This window comes from Citrus clementina, unplaced genomic scaffold, assembly GCF_000493195.1.
Source record: "Citrus clementina cultivar Clemenules unplaced genomic scaffold, Citrus_clementina_v1.0 scaffold_3, whole genome shotgun sequence".
Classification (NCBI taxonomy): Eukaryota; Viridiplantae; Streptophyta; class Magnoliopsida; order Sapindales; family Rutaceae; genus Citrus; species Citrus x clementina.
The window spans coordinates 792,334-808,847 of NW_006262339.1; the positions used below are offsets into that span (position 1 = coordinate 792,334).

The 16,514-nt window shown below is 37.8% G+C and overlaps 5 protein-coding genes and 2 non-coding genes across 7 annotated transcripts; 3 read left to right on the forward strand and 4 right to left on the reverse strand.

Annotated features, from left to right (window-relative positions):
* Positions 1-1,298: 1,298 nt before the first annotated feature.
* Positions 1,299-3,769, forward strand: LOC18046067 (B2 protein). Its single transcript, XM_006439246.2, has 5 exons — positions 1,299-2,477; positions 2,667-2,767; positions 2,848-2,931; positions 3,046-3,156; positions 3,251-3,769. Exons 1-5 carry the CDS (start codon positions 1,811-1,813, stop codon positions 3,290-3,292), a joined length of 1,005 nt encoding a protein of 334 aa, XP_006439309.1. The 5' UTR covers positions 1,299-1,810; the 3' UTR covers positions 3,293-3,769.
* A 4,163-nt stretch (positions 3,770-7,932) lies between these two features.
* Positions 7,933-8,004, forward strand: TRNAC-GCA. Its single transcript has one exon. It is a non-coding gene; the product is annotated as a tRNA-Cys (tRNA).
* Positions 8,005-8,402: 398 nt separating this feature from the next.
* On the reverse strand, positions 8,403-9,825 carry LOC18046068 (glutaredoxin domain-containing cysteine-rich protein CG12206). Its single transcript, XM_006439248.2, has one exon. It carries the CDS (start codon positions 9,547-9,549, stop codon positions 8,455-8,457), a length of 1,095 nt encoding a protein of 364 aa, XP_006439311.1. The 5' UTR covers positions 9,550-9,825; the 3' UTR covers positions 8,403-8,454.
* Positions 9,826-10,854: 1,029 nt separating this feature from the next.
* On the forward strand, positions 10,855-11,490 carry LOC18046322. Its single transcript, XM_024189570.1, has one exon. It carries the CDS (start codon positions 10,858-10,860, stop codon positions 11,488-11,490), a length of 633 nt encoding a protein of 210 aa, XP_024045338.1. The 5' UTR covers positions 10,855-10,857.
* A 122-nt stretch (positions 11,491-11,612) lies between these two features.
* Positions 11,613-13,954, reverse strand: LOC18046323 (RNA polymerase II transcriptional coactivator KELP). Its single transcript, XM_006439249.2, has 3 exons — positions 13,589-13,954; positions 13,381-13,486; positions 11,613-12,037 (listed from the first exon to the last, which is right to left on the reverse strand). The coding sequence occupies exons 1-3, from the start codon at positions 13,880-13,882 to the stop codon at positions 11,943-11,945; spliced, it is 495 nt and encodes a 164-aa protein (XP_006439312.1). The 5' UTR covers positions 13,883-13,954; the 3' UTR covers positions 11,613-11,942.
* A 249-nt stretch (positions 13,955-14,203) lies between these two features.
* Positions 14,204-15,970, reverse strand: LOC18046325. The gene is made up of 3 exons (XM_024189520.1): positions 15,648-15,970; positions 14,692-14,937; positions 14,204-14,552 (listed from the first exon to the last, which is right to left on the reverse strand). Exons 1-3 carry the CDS (start codon positions 15,899-15,901, stop codon positions 14,519-14,521), a joined length of 534 nt encoding a protein of 177 aa, XP_024045288.1. The 5' UTR covers positions 15,902-15,970; the 3' UTR covers positions 14,204-14,518.
* A 39-nt stretch (positions 15,971-16,009) lies between these two features.
* On the reverse strand, positions 16,010-16,081 carry TRNAQ-CUG. Its single transcript has one exon. It is a non-coding gene; the product is annotated as a tRNA-Gln (tRNA).
* Between the last annotated feature and the right edge of the window lie 433 nt (positions 16,082-16,514).

The window sequence follows — 16,514 nt, forward strand, 5'->3', positions numbered from 1 at the left end:
TGGCAAAAAATGCAGCTCTTAGCTCTTTAATGGTGGAGACAGATTGTCAAGATGTAGCAAAGTTGATTAACAACCAAGAGGGAAGCAAGACAGAGATTGTTTGGGTGATTTCTGAAATTCAAGATCAAAGGAAGGATTTCCAGCACATCAGTTTCCATTACACACCCAGATCATGTAATGCTCATGCCCACTCCTTGGCTAAGCTTTGCTTTAAGGAGTCTTTCAAATGTTGTATGGACAGCGCCGTTACCAATTGATGTGGAATCTGTTTTCTCTTGTTTGCTTTAATGAAAGTTTAATTATCTTCTCAAAAAAAAAAAAAAAATCTCTTGCTGGTTATGAATTTATAATTGGTTTAAAATCTGAGTAAGGAAAGATATAGCAGTCCGTTGATCATCAGATGGTTAGTGGAGAGTGGTTTCAAAGATCTTGTGGTGAGCCACAAGTCTGTTTATCATATCATCTTTAATTGGCCCAAATATACAAAGCCCAAACTCCCTTTTTTGTTTGATTTGGGTCCACAATGCCGGCCAATTCTTTTCAATGCGCCACGTTCATCTCTGCTACAGTGACTTGCCTGTTGAATTGGTTGCATCCATTGCAGCTTTTGCTAAAAAGGAAAGGAAAATTTTATCGGATAAAGAATCCTTTATTGTATATAAAAATTTTATCAGATTAATAATTATAGCTCCGGATTCGCCCACAATAATGATTTGGTCATTGAGCATAATTATAACGTCAAAATCCACGTTTGATGCTGTAGATGTAATTGATATACATGTAACGTCCCAAATTCACATGCCAAGCCAAGTCACAGACCCACAGCACAGCAGTGGAAGATTTAATAATACGGGAAAATTTGGCACTTTCTCAAGATCCTTAACACTTAAGCCAAAAGCACAAAAAAGGAGCAGCCCTCGTGTGTGAACTCAAACTCTCCAAGTCATCGATGCTCCTAGAAGACCTTCTAGAAAAGGGACAAAATATCAAAATCGAAAGAAACGTTTATAGATATAGCCCCAGGCTGAGATAAATTCACAACAATAGCCCTTTCATTATTCTTTATTTTCAATAATTAGAAAATGACCATTTCAACCGACCGACTTTAATGAACATGCAATCAGACAACAAAATTATATAATTTATCTAAATGCTTTTATGAATTGTATGTTGGCCTCTCTTGAATCAGTTGCTTAATGTATTATTATTTTTTGAACTTGGGCTATTTTTGTAAAATTGTCCAGATCGAAGCTACTCCCCCACGAACTCAACTATCCACTTTCTGTGTATTTGTCTCTCTCTCTTCTCTCTCCTCTTCCCCTTCCCCTTCCACCACGTCACCTCCTCAAACCGCGTTTCTGCCGTCACCTCTCTCGCATTCGCTCAACTACAAAATTCAATTGATGAGATATTTTTAAAAAGGGAAAAAAATCAAAATAAATGTAATTCTTTATCGATCTTCTGGTGACTTTCTACTTTGACAAATCCACACGCAATCGTAATACTAACAACCGCTCTCTCTCTCTCCCTCTCTCTCTCTCTCTCTCTCTCAACTCACTTTCTCAGAAATTTCTTGTTTGCTTAATCTAATCAACCCCTTATTTAACACGCGCGCGCCCCCTCTCTCTTCCTCCCTCTTATATCTCTCGTACAACATCAAACTTTAAGATTTGATTTTCCCCTGTTTTTGCTCTCTTTAAATAACCCTTTTTATATATTTGTAGAGATTAGGGATATACAAAGAAAAAAATACCACATTCGTCCCGGATCATACATAAATTTTCTGTTTTCTCGTGAATTAGTGTCTGAGATGGAGAACAATCAGCAGTCGTTTTGGCAATTCAGTGATCAACTGAGGGTGCAAGCATCAAACTTGGCTAATCTGTCACTCAACGACTCGATCTGGAGCAACAATTATGGGTCGAAGAGGCCGGATGAAAGGAAGAATTTCGACATCAGAGTCGGCGGTCAAGTGAATGTGAATCCATTCACTAAAGGGTCTGATTTGAACGCCTTCGATGGTGGTTACAAGAGTATCAGCAGCAACTACAACGATATTGGCCTAGGCCCTATCGGCCAGATTGTGGCCCCTGCCTCGGCCTCTCAAAAGAATGTTGGGATCAACGGTGGATTCAACAAAGGGATTTATTCAAAGTCAGGTCATTTTGGTCTTAGCACCATCAACAACAACAACATCAACAGTTATATGAATGTTAATTTGAAGGGGAATAGGAATAAGGAAGAGCATGATCATCATGGACTTGGAAGCAAGAGTGGCAAGAAGAACAGCAACAAGAAGAACAATAACAAAGATGGTGACAATAATTCCGATAATAAGGACACTAAGACTGCTGCTGATAAGAGGTTCAAGACTCTCCCACCTTCGGAGGCTTTGCCTAGAAACGAAACCATTGGTGGCTATATTTTTGTCTGCAACAATGATACCATGGCTGAGAATCTCAAAAGACAGCTCTTTGGTATGTATATGTTCTCTTTTCCCTTTCCTTTTCTTCTTTTTTTTTTCAAAAAATGTTTTTGTGTAGGAGCAACTTATTTTCTTCCTAGATCAGATTATTATTTATTTTTATTTTTTTGAGATGATCTAGTTGGGGTTGATATTTTTATTTTTTTAACTTTTGATTTTAATTGTTGCGTTTATTTTTCAGGATTGCCTCCACGTTACAGGGATTCAGTGAGAGCTATAACCCCTGGCTTGCCCCTTTTCCTTTATAACTATTCCACCCACCAGCTGCATGGAATTTTTGAGGTTTGTAATTTCACCGTCAGTTTTTGTGTCTCGTAAAGTTGTGTTTATTTAATTGACATCCTGACGATCTTTCTGTGTAGGCTGCTAGCTTTGGAGGTACAAATATTGATCCTACAGCCTGGGAAGACAAGAAATGCCCTGGCGAATCACGATTCCCAGCTCAGGTAATTTTCATCTCTGTTTTATATTTGTAGTCTTTGAACCTTTTTTTTATCGTCGTGGATTGTGAGATTAATGATTTGAGTATTGATGAAAACTTCCTCTGTATTTCACCTCAGGTCCGGGTTGTTACACGGAAAATCTGTGAACCGCTTGAAGAGGATTCCTTCAGGCCAATTCTCCATCACTATGATGGCCCCAAGTTCCGCCTTGAACTAAATGTGCCTGAGGTAATTTGATATTAGTGTTAGTTTAGTCTAAACATTTTGTTCACTGTGACTTCATATTTGATTCTAATTTGTCTTCTGGTTTGATTTTTAACAGGCAATTTCTCTCTTGGACATATTTGAAGAACAAGACTCTTGAGCAATTGCTGCAATACGACCATACGAAACAAAAGCTTACCGATACAAGTACCAGTTAGTGAAGTTACACAGCATAAAAGTGGTTTGATGAAACAATTAGGGAAAGAATTTATGAGTTTGTGGCCTTCATTATATTGATAGTTTAGAGAGAGTATGTGAGGGGAAGTATGAGAGCTGAATATGCACAGCGTCCTTGATGTAAACATTTTGTGAGGAGGCTGTTGCTGGGTGTTTGTCCTTTTTGTTCTTTTGTTTAGCTTATACATAAATAAGAGCAAATTATAAAGACTTTATCTAAAGTTCTGGTATAATACCGGTTTTTATTTGCATATGATGAATGCAATGCAAAATAAGCTTCTTCTTCTGTTCTATGGTTTTCTGGATGTTTCTCTGTACCCTAGCAAGGACATGCTCTTCATTCGAAGGCCCATTCGTTTGTAATTCATAATCCCATTTTATGTGATTTTGTTGAACCCAATTTGTTTATCACGTGATGTGAGCCAAACAGTTTAGAACAAAGATCCCGTCTATATAGCAGGATAGTGGTTGATAGGGTTCATTTGCATTTGCCTTCATATTAGATAAACTACTAAATTTAGAGATGGCAAATATCCAGTTGGATATGGATATTGTCCATCCATGATTAAATGGATTTGCCAATATTTATATCTAATGCAAATATTCCGTTGGATATAGATATTGTCCATTCGTGTGTAAATTCATAATTGAATAGATTTGTTCATTCATGTCCAATTTTAAATATGGGATATAGATATAAATTTTATCTATATAAATATAGATATTCATGGATGTCCATGGACATAAAATTTGTATTTCTAACTTTTAAAAATAATATAACATATTAATAAAGTAAAAGTTAATTAATGATGTATTACATTAAAAAAATTCTTTTTTTTATTTTCTATTTCCTAAAATCATTAATTTTAAAAGCTAATTAAAATTGTTTTAGAAATTTTGAAAAAAAATTGCTGCACAGTTCTGTCGCTGACACTGCCGTCTCTTCCGGCGCCATCGCCATAAAATCACTTGTAGTTGACACATCCCACACGACCAAATCGAAAATTCAACGATCTATCTATCTAAAGGTGTTTTTTTATTTTGAAAATAACAAATGATGGAGGCGCACGCGCATCACAAAGAGACACGACCACCACATGGCCGTTGCACGTTTGCGGCGTGTGCACCTTCGTTCTTTGTGATTGGTGTTGATCGCTTCTATATTTGTATAGATCGTGTAGTTTCCAATATATTTATGTCAGCGGTGTTAACATTGGATGAAGTTTCGCTGCCGACAACGGAATAGATGTGGTTCCGGCGGTGGAATAGTGTCAATGGTGAATTTTTCTAAATTTTCAAAACTCAAAATATTTTTTTATAATTTTGATGTGTGGGTATATTTGACAATAAATATTTTAGTTGAGGACAATTTTGCATTTATTTATTTTTAGTATTTTTACAATTGTTTATTTATTACATTTTTCATTTTGAATTTTATAAAGTTAAAACTTTCTAAACTTGTGTTGGGTTAAATGGATATCCATTAGGTAGAAATAATTATCCATATCCATATAAATATAATTTTAAAATATCTATTTCAAGATCCAAAAAATTTTGAATGGATATTATCCAATCCAATTAGATAAATATTATGAATATCCATTATAGAGTTGTCATTCCTACTAGTACTAATCACCTAATATCTGCATTAGAAGTCTGTGTGCTTTAATGGTCTGTGTGCTTTAATGAAGGAAAGGGCAGGAAAATAAATCTAAGATAAACTCAAGACAAAACCGTCACAGGGGATTGGAAATTCTCAAACCCACAATGAGTCATATTCTGTTCAGTGCAATCCGATAGAAGCAAAAAGTTTTGGGTGGTTGAGAATATCATGTAAAGCTACATCACCAACTAAAGGTAGGAAGTATACTAAATTAGTATTTAAGAGTGGTTAGGATTTCAGCCACTGAACATTTGAACTTGAAATCCAAGACAACGAGTGGGTGTTGTGCCATCTTTCTCAAAAAGTCTTTTACCTACCGCATACATATCTTTCAGAAAGCTAACTCTTTAGTTATGGGGACTGCTTCAAAGTCTACCGTAGCATAGCGTAGTGATGATAAATTATAAATAATGTATTGCACCAATTTCATTCTCTATTGCCCACTTTATTAGTATCATTGACTTGCTCAAGTCATGCGTACAAAGCAAAGAGATTAATGGTTCTGAGACGCGATTGATTTGAATTGTTCAAGGTGGAATTAGTTGATAGGGATCCTAACCAGTCTTGCTGCATTAATTGGTTTACCACTTCAAATAAGTCGAGGGTTCCAAATTAATTGCTCATTCATTGTGAGCAATGGATAAATTACAATTGATCGGTTCAAAAATTTTTAAACCGAACTTGAAACATTGAACTAATATCTGAACTCAAAATGCCAGCCCCTCCGAGTATTGACATTCTTCTTTCTTTCTTTTGGTGGGAGTTAAAGAAAAGGCAAAAGCAATCACGTGATAACATATTGATTTCTTAATGAAAGAATGACATTGAGTATCAGTGCCTTGCCAAATATCTCAGATATCACATGGCCATCACTCATCGTCTTTGTTCTCTTCATTTTATTTCATAATATACCAAACTAAATGGAATGGAATGTTGAATATCAAATTTGTCTTGAAGCTAGGCCAAACGATAAGACGCTGCACATGCTCCTACAAATTAGGACAACATTACTGATGTATGTATAGGACAAACTATTACTCATTCATAAACCCAAGCGTATCTGTTTATTTTCTCCACTTTCTGTGCAGTTAGAGTGTGGTGTCATATTAAATTTAAAAATAATACACTTAGTTAAATGTAAAATTTTAATAATGAAATTTAATAGTCAAGCATTAAAATTATCTGTTTTCATCAAATTTTTACTACGGTCCGATTTGAACTAATTTGGTAGTTCTTATAGGATTTATCTCAAATCTAATTCAAAAATGTATATTTATATCTGAGGGGAGTTTGTGCTAAGTTTGAACTTAGGTGTGTTTTTCTGATGTTTGGGATAATTGGTTTAGTTAAGGTATACTTAGTGATGAGCTAAAGTGACATATAGGAATTAATCTAGAGAGTAACTCAGGTGTCTCACATAATGCTTAAGGTAGTTGGGAAACTTAGGTACACTCATATGTGAAACACCAATTGGACATTAAATTGGAAATATAATTAAACAAACATAAATATAGAAAACACACTATGTTTATGTGGTTCGGCTTTTGGCCTACGTTCATGGAAGCAAATCATCAATCCACTATATAAACGAGAGATTACATAAGATTTTACATTTATACGAGATGAATAAAATAAGCTAGATACCTATATAGAGATGTTTGGTGTTTAAGTAGATTTTAGGTGCAAGAGAAAGTGGCAAAACCTAACTAAAATAATGAATTTATTTTCCGCATGTAGGGTACCTCACTTAATCGAAGTGTGTGGGTTGTTTTAGGCTTTTACGGAGATAAAGAGGAGTAGGAAGAGGATGGTTAAGGTGACAAGTTAAGGTATGAAGTGACAAATCTTAAAAAGGTGCCTTAGGCTTGCAAAATAACGAAGAAGAGATCAGAGGTGGAGCTGTGGTGGCCGGCAACCACACTCCAATGCTGAATCAGAGTTGGGTTATCTAGGGTTTGAGAGCTTGCAAGCTCTCTATAATAAATGGCCGGAGATTGATGGAGACCTTAGTCTTAGTGAAATATGTGTGTCCTTTGTTGTATATATGAGAAAAGTAGAACCTTAGTGTCTTTATATATAGAGTACCTTAGTTATACATAGAGTACCTTGGTTGCCCTGCTATACAGCACATTTATAATGGTAATTTTGATGTCCTTTTCAAGATTTTATTGTCTCTTCAACTTTATCATTATTTTTGGACTGTTAAGAGCATACTTGAGGAGCAAGAAAGACGTTATTTGACATGATTTGTTTTCTTGCACACGTGGTGTACGCTTTAAAGTAGTCCATGATACCTCTGGAAAGGCTACCTTGGTAGCTTCTGAACATGATAGCTGAGGACCACTGTCCTTGGTGTGCTGTCTTTTGCTTTTTCTAGGTGTGAAAACCAGCTGTCCCCTATTTTCCAGCAAGGTATTCCTTATTTGATCTTGCCAAACCAAATATTCTATTTGGGCGATGGAGATATTTCTCATGATTGGTATTTTGGAGACTTTTCTTTACCACTTTACATATGGTACGACATACCTCGCATAGTAACTCGATTATCAGGTGTATTCAGTGTAGGTCGGGTACCTTTTAGTGATTATGTTTAATCACATAATTTTTCATTAACACGTGAAACTTCATTATTAATCTTCAATTTCTTCCCTAAACATTATCCAAACAAAAAACTTGCAATTTCTTTCCCCTTGGAATTCTATACTCGACGATGGAAATTAAATTCTTCATCCTCTCTCCATTCCTCTCCTCTGCTCCCCTCTCGATACTTTCAAGCCGAATCATACGATGAATGAGCTTCCTTTCCAGCGAAATTTCAGCGATGAATTCAAGAGAAAATGTGAAAAGATTCACGTAAAATATACGTCAATTATTTTAAAATGTAAAATGAAATCAGCCAAGGGTCCATAGCTCAGTGGTAGAGCAATTGACTGCAGATCAATAGGTCACCGGTTCGAACCCGGTTGGGCCCTTGTTTAAGTTTATAATTCTGTTTTGTTCAGGCTATGGTAAAATCAAGAATTCAAAATTGTATTGCTAATATGTATTGTTAAGGTTGAATATTTATATTGATCGTATACTGATTTACACATATAAAATAATATATGTATACATACACATTTAATTCTTTTATTTTGTTGGTGATTTAAAAAGTATTTATCATTTAATTAAAAATAAAATCATATCCATGAACTTACATACGGATTACCAATAATTTTAAAAAGTATCGCTTAACTATTAAATAATTAGTTATTCATTTACTAAATTAAACCAATGATGGAGATTGAATCATTCAAATGGGATGGGAGGGATCACAACAACTCCAAGATTAATGTGTGAATTAAAAACGTCATCGTATGAAGTGATGCACTTAGAAATCAACACACTGTAATAAAACAACAACCGGGCATCAGCAACAATAATTAAGAAGAACAAGCAGGACAATGGACCAAGCCGTTCTCATTACAGACACCACACCTCTGCTTATCCCCAGTCGCCAAAACCACCTTACAGCTTCCCCCGCAATCAAAACAAGGCACAAACCTCGCACCCCCACAACCTTCACACGCTTGCCTACCTATCCCCATCTCCACGCGTGCCGACCGCAGCATCCTCCCGAGTTTACCAGACTCGTTCAACTCTGTCAACTCATCAACTCCACCCACATACCTACCCTTGATAAAAACCCTAGGCACAGTCACAGTCTCACCGCCAAACAAATCCTTCAGCTCGTTCAAGAACTGCCCATGCAATGACACGTCACGCTCGTCAGTCACCACGCGGTTCACTTCGAATATGCTCCTCACACGGTTGCAGTCCTCGTACGTGCGCCGCACTCCCCTCAACGACGTCGTGTAAATCACGACCCCATCCGAACCACCCGGCGGACACTTTTCGGGAAAATCACTCAACGGGTCTCGTATGAGCTTCTCGTATTTCGCTTGCTTGCCTTCTTTTTCCCTCTCCATTCTGTCCCGCACAATGAATATATTCTCCTTCACAGGCTTAAACCCTTCTCCTTCTGTATGATGATCAGCTCGGGACCCGGCCTTGTTGTTCGTCTTCAACTCTGTCCCCATGGACTCAGTTTCTCTCAATTCTTTTGATGGCTTTGCATTTGCAGGTAAATTAGGTGATGATCGCAGCAGCTTCTTGTCTAGCTCTTCAAGCGTGTGGAAAGACGCGCTCTTACGTGGCGTTATGTTTTGCTTCTGCGTTGTTGGCGACGCGGCAGAGACACTGTTACTACTAATTCTCGGCTTCAAGTCTTGGAGGACTTTGCTAACTTCGTCCCATGAGTGAGAGTGAGGGGCATCAGTCTCGAACTTGTTAAGCTTCTCGAGTATCGGGGCCGGCACGTGCGCGGGCTTTTCTTGTTGTTCTTGAGATGTGTTATTGTTGTCTGACGTCCGCCATGGCTCTTGTACTGCGTTGATATCGAAGACGGCGAAGCTCGCCGGAGCCGGACGGTAAATGTCAACGGTGGCCTCAATTCTTTTTGAGGACGCGCAGCCCATTTTGTGCAATCGCAGTAGCAGTAGCTGTTTGATAGATAATATTGAATTCTCAGCCCATGCGATGCGTAGTTGAACTTGCGGTTTTTAAGAAGGCTTTGTATCTGCAATGCCAATGCACCACGACCACGTGGTGGCCAGGGCCCACGGGGCCAGCGTTTTATCTAGTTGTAGAAATATGGATGTTAATATAAGCCTTAGGATGATGTGTGGTCAAGGTGGGTTTGTACAGCAGAACTTAGAATGGTGAGTGGCTGCTTCTGCCTTTCGGGGATTGTCAGGGCTTTTCATGTAATTTAATTAATTAAACATTTGGTACGGAAGACAAAATTGATTTTTGTGGAGTGCGGAGAAGGCTTTTGTGTGGACTACACGTGTACACACACTAATCGAAGAAAAACGATTTTTCCGCATAAATAATAATAATCGTCGGCGCACTCCTACTATGGCTGAGTTTGGTTTAGCACGTGCATCCCAAAGTCAGGTATTACATTTGTTGAAGCTCTTAAGCAGCTATTGGATTAGCATGGCCCGGCCCAGTTAACACCGCAATTTGCCTAGCAAAGCCATTTAGCTTGCCGGGGAAGTAGGCACTTTTTCCAAGCTGATTAGCAATCCAATAATAGTTCATCACATTCACATTGACTAATGGCTAGTTCTTCATCTCAATTACCTTCCCTTATCGGTTTTACTCAACAAATAACAACGCAAGTAGTCAGGCTTTGAGTCCCACCAAATGCTGGAAATCTGTTCCTTTCTTAGCTTCATAATTAGGTAGAGGTAGGCGGGTAGTTCCTATTATAAACTTGATTCCAAGTTGTTTCAAGAAATGTCTGATTATATTTCGGTTATAAAAAGGAAAAACCTTACAGCTATATAACATGTACAGATTTCGCTTGCTGAGTTGCTTTCACCATATTTGAAAAAAAAAATATAAAAGAAAGTACTTTTTGTCGCGGGTTTTTGATGCCTATAAGCTTGACGAGGGAATCCGGCACATTAGCCCTAGCCCTGAAATTTGAAATGGCTCTGCTTCTAATATGTCGTTTCTTGGTATTTCTAATCGACCAAGCTACCCCTTTATTCTATTCTATTGCCTTGGATCGATCATTCTCAATCTTTTTCTTAAATAATCCTTGCAACGGTCTAGTATCACATGGCGCCGATTATTATTTTTGAAAAAAATACACAATGTCATTTCTGACACACCGCAATTGTCTCTCCACCATTTTCATTTTTTATTTTTCCAAGATTCCACGGTTTAAATGCAACTAATGAAGAGCTCGAGGCATCAATGTGCAAGATTTTGCAATGGGTAATTGTTCTCTCAAAGGGATAGTTGACACTAACGACTGTCCAAATTTCATTCGGGTTTTAACGGATTCCGGGAGGATACTGGAATTCACGAGTCCCAAATTAGCTCGAGAAGTCCTGGAAAATTATCCAGGCTATGGCATTTTTCCGCGAGGCCAGGCTTCATCGCCTTTAGCTGATCATGAAAGTTTAGTCAGCGGCCTTTTTTACTATCTGCTTCCCCTGGGCAAGGATCATAAGCTTTGTGATGATGTGGTCAGACACAGAAAGCAAGAGGAGCGACACAAGAAGCTAGAGGCGGAGTGCATGGAACTAATGGACCCACCAAAGATGTCCTCTGCAGATTTTGTTGAGAATTTGGCAACTGGATCAGCTCTTGAAGTTCTGCCATCGCATGGGAATGGAGTTTGGAAAGTGAAGTTGGCGATTAACACTAAGCAGTTGGAGGAGATTCTGTCGGAACAAGTTAATACCGAGGCGCTGATTGAGAAAATGAGAATGGCTGCAAGCTCAGCAGCTAGCCTCACGCCGAGGAGAACCAAAAGCTCTTGGGTTGTGGGTTGGAAGCCAGCTCTTTCCAATGTATTCAAGGCCCCCATTATTGTTAATGAGAAAATGAGGCAAAGTTAGTTTCCAGATAATTGTAATATTAGTTGGGGGATCATTATCATTCTTACTCTTTCGTTTTGTTAGAATACTTTTGTGTCCAAGCTTCGTGTACATAGATTGGAAAAAATAAATAAAAATGATCCTTGTGGGAAAATTTGATGACTCGTTTGATTTATGATGCATAAACACTGTTAAGCAAAACACCAAAGCATTTCCATGTCTAACAGTCGAACTACTAACACACCATTTTTTAAGTCTTAATACATGCTAGCATTGATTAGAAATCCACATCAGTTGCGACAGATGATATGCTGCCACTCAACAATAGAGTGGTGGATCAAAAACATCTCCCACCACAAAAAAGATCCATATGGAGCCCCAAAAACTAGAGTCAAATCCCTTAATTACAACTATCCAGGGGACCTCAAGATTCACAAAGTACACATTCAAATTACAGGTCTCCGAGGGATCTCTCACATGATCCGTGACTGCATCTTCTTGACAGCTGTGTCTATGGCAGATACATTCTTCCTGAGGGCTGACCATTGTTCCTCAGTCAATGATATTCCTGAAGATACAACAGTACAAGTATTGAAAGTTGAAACATAATTGCATACTATTGCATCAACACAAAACCTTGGTTTTTTCATTATTCACCAAGCAACCACACATTGCCCAGATAACAAAATAATTTGACCCTGAATATAGATTGCAGTACTATACCAAGCGTGAGAGAGAAAATGGCCACCTCATCTAGCAGTGCAGTTGAAGTAGGCACAATCTTAGATTCAGTAATCACACATGCCTTAAGAATTACAGTTTAAAGTTTATATTTTAGATTGCATTTTGGAACAACATATTTTGTCCAGAAATCAATAGAGTACCATAAAGCTTAACGGAAGCTTAAGCTAAGTCATCCCAAATAATATGATATGCAGACAAGAACTTGTGTTGCACTTAAGGATAGGAAATGTATTGGAATTTTGCAAAAGATTTGAATTGACATAGCCAGTGAAATTCCAAGTTGATTATTTACTATCTCTTGTCTTTTTCAGCAACCATATAGAGAGCAGAAAGAAAAACCAAAAAGAGCATAAAGAAAGTTCTGGAAAAGAACCAAAAACAGTTACCAGCACATGTATTTAACAGATTGTTATGGAAGAAAAGTGAGCTGGGTTATTTAACTCACAGGAATTTACCAATACCTGGAACAGAAGCTAGTAAACAACTTAACAACATTTAGGAAAGTTGAACTAGAAGTGAACAACCCTTCATGTTCTTTATATATCATTATTATGACATAAGTATCCCGTAAGAGCCCACAAGAAAATGGTAAAAACAATTAAACTAAGGCAACAGAAAGAAATCAGAGATCAGATTACGAGCCATGGTATTAAGAAATCAGCCCTTAGTCACAGAGACCACAGGGTTTGCCATACAACTCTCCAACAACTAAAAACCCATTTCACCACAGAGCAACCATGCAGTCCTGTCAACTCCACAAAATCTTGGAACAAAGAGTATCGTTCCTAATTGGACAATGAGCATGCATCATGTCAACTTGAATGCAGACAATAAGTTTCATAAGTTTATAAAAAGAATGGATCAAGAAACAACAGCACACAAACACTTTTCCATTCAACTTTCTCCTAAACATGTAAGGCTAAAATCTGTTAACAACCGGCAACTAATTTACACATATAAACTCCATATAACCTCTAGACTAGGCAATCCACATCAATGAACTCTATTATCATTTAAAATATCCCACAGTGGGCAATGCCATAAATAACTTAAATTAGATTTATATTTTCATTTTCACCATAACAAAGCCATCAAAACACATTTTGCATCACAAAGTAACCCACAATTCTAAAAATCAAAGCAACACATAATATACAAAGGACAAACCTTTGGCAGAAGGAAGTTCTTTGCCGCCTTTTGTATAATATTCCCGTATCGAAACCAAAGTCTTGCCTTTAAAATCTTGAATCGTCACCCTCCTCTTCTTATTCAGCTATAGAGAGAATACACAGAATTACAGAAAATAAACAAATTTTATTAAATCCCACAAAAGAAATAGAAACTTTTTATGTGTTTTTTTAAAGAAAAAACCAACTTGGCAAATAATGAGATTCCCCTCGTCATCATACTCAGCGTTATCATTTTTAACTGCTTCATTTTCCTCTTCCTCTTCCTCTTCTTGTTCTTCTTTGGACTTCTGATCTTGTTCTTCGAGGAAGGTAGTGACTACGTGTCTAACAAAAGCCTTGTACTCTGGTTGTGAGAGATCGAGTCCCATCTTTTCCGAAGCCTGTTTCCGAATTTGAAACTCTGTCGTTTCGGTCATGTCCGATTTCACCAGTATTTCTCGGACCGTACCTTCGATTTTGGCTTTAGTTTCAGCTTTCATTTTTGCTTGTGTCTTTTGGTTCTCTCCCCGTCTCCAAAGGAAATTTTGGGTTGGTGAGCACAATTGGTAACTTATTAATAGCTTATTAGAGTGAAAACGGGGCTATTCACTGAGGGAAGCTGTAGTGTAAGACTTTGACGTGTCAATGAGACGAGAGGGAGAAAATATCCAACCTCACCCGTCAATTTTAGCGAAATTAAACTTGTACCACCACACTTTGGTAGAATTGCTAATTTTGTTCAAATTTAGCGCAGGAAAAATCTAACGCATAGTGTTGCACAAATCAAAACTCCCATTCATTGCCTGCCGACAATGTTAATCTGATCAAATTACTTGAAATCATTTTTTTATAAATCAGAAACATGGTCGGTGGTTGAACGAGTGGATGCCAAACTCGTATCTGATGAAGTTCAACTTTTGATAAACATCCACAGTTTCATCATCCAGTATATTGAGTTTGCACATCAAATTTTAAGAACCAAAAAAGTACAGGTACAGCCATCGATATGTCCAAATTTTTCAGAGAAAAATGAAAAATGGGCAAGGAATCACACATCAAATCTATTTTCTACGGTGGTAAAAAAATATCACCCTCCAATAAAGCTTTAGGTAGGTCCATTCTTCGGTAACTGAAGATCACCTCTTAAATTTTCTTCCCCCTCGGCTCTTGCTGCAAAAGTTTCAATGTATTAGACACAGATATAAACCCAGAAACATTCAAGCAATGCTTACCATTTAAGTGTAATCATTCTGACAACAAAGTGGCCGAGAAAATAGTTATTGAAATGAAATTATAAGAAATAAATTACCTTGGATCAATATTCTCACTGTCAGAACTCACAGGAGCTCTCTTTTCCCCCCTTCCAAAGGCAACTTCATCCATGGTTTGCCCCTGTCGCCTGTACCTACCACCAGATGCCAAAAATCCAGGACACGGCCGGTATGCCTTTATTGGCCACCATCCAAACCCTGGGACTGTTGCAATCCCACCTTGAATAGTGCCCTCACCATTGCATCCTTTCTCCAGTTCCTCTTTCCCACACACCTTACAACCCCTGTTGAAAAATTTGTTTACAGCATTGGAAATTCAACATATATTGTTCTTGTTCTTATATATCCTTGCGGGAGTCACTAATCTCAGAGATTCAATTATTTTCATCCGAGTTTTATACGGAGGGAAAAGTTTTACACCTAAATGAACATGTCTATATCTTTAATGTCCCCAAAAGTGCCAACTTCTTCACAAATGACTTCCAAGGGTCAACTATCAAGCAATAACATAATGTGAATCTTAGTTTCTAAGATTGAAGCAGCGCTTGCAAAGGTTCTCATATATATCCCAGGGATAATCCCATGTATTTTATAGAAAACTACAAGAGTAACTTAAACATCAATACTGCCAAATGATTAAAGGTTTTATTAGTTTTGCAGTAATCAATCCAGACCCTTGATTGCTTAACTTGCAAATGAAGAATTGAAGACCTTGTTTCAACTAAACTCGTTTCTTTTAGTATTGATCAAATTGGACCAAATCAGGTTTGCAGTCCTCCGTGCAAATTTTTAAAGAAAAATTAAAATTCGAGCTATTGTTTTGCATGTGGCATGGGAATGGAATAATGAAAGATGCGACTGTCAATTACAACACCACACTATCTTTTGCCTCGACTATCTGGGCAACCAAAAACCGAACATATTTTATATAAATTGCTCCAAATTGTCCATAATTTGGGTAAGCAGGAAATCAGGCACAGAAGATGATATTTACCTGAAACCGACCTTGTCAGCTCCTTCAGTAGCACCTGCATCAGGTGGTAGAGGAGAGGACACATCTTCAACAACTGATACTGAAGTAGCAGCAGAACATAGAAGAACCGTAGGCCTATTATTATATGGGCATTTTATTGAAGCTACTGAGAGCGAGCGATGAAATATTAAGCAGCTACTGCTAGTGGAAGAACGTTGGGAGACGGGAGTTTCATGACGAGTCGCCGCTGGTAACGAAAGAAGGGCAGCTGCCATTCTTTATCTGCGCTCACTCTTCGTCCCCGTCGAGTGTGCGCAAAATGGATAACGCTATATTGTTCACAAATATTGTAAGGTCACGGAAAAGGATCATCTGTTCGCACAAGGTTCCACCGAGATTTGAACTCGGGTTACTGGATTCAGAGTCCAATGTCCTGACCACTAGACCATGGAACCGTTTGTTGTTAGGTACTTTTAGGTCTTTATAATAAATATTATACTGTTTTACGGGCCAAACTCAGGCATAAATATTACACTGTTCAGCCGATTGGTCGCTATTAAATTATCCATCCTATAACCGGAGAAACATTAAACGCTTATCAAATTGCCGAAGATAAATTGCAGCCACACGATAAAATGAAATGAATCCCATCAGACCAGTGATGGGTTATTATCTACATTTTTGCCGCAAGTGCAGCCCATCCCCAAGCCCGACTGCCTCGCATACAATCATACACAAAAACTACGTGAAGCAGTATTTATTACAATAGAAGCAGCTTAATGAGTACACGCCACTTTTACAGCATTCTCTTGCTGTTTCAATTCCTATGCTCTGTAGTTTCAACCTTGAGAGCTGATCCCCATCCGAAACGACAGAGAGCAAAATCTT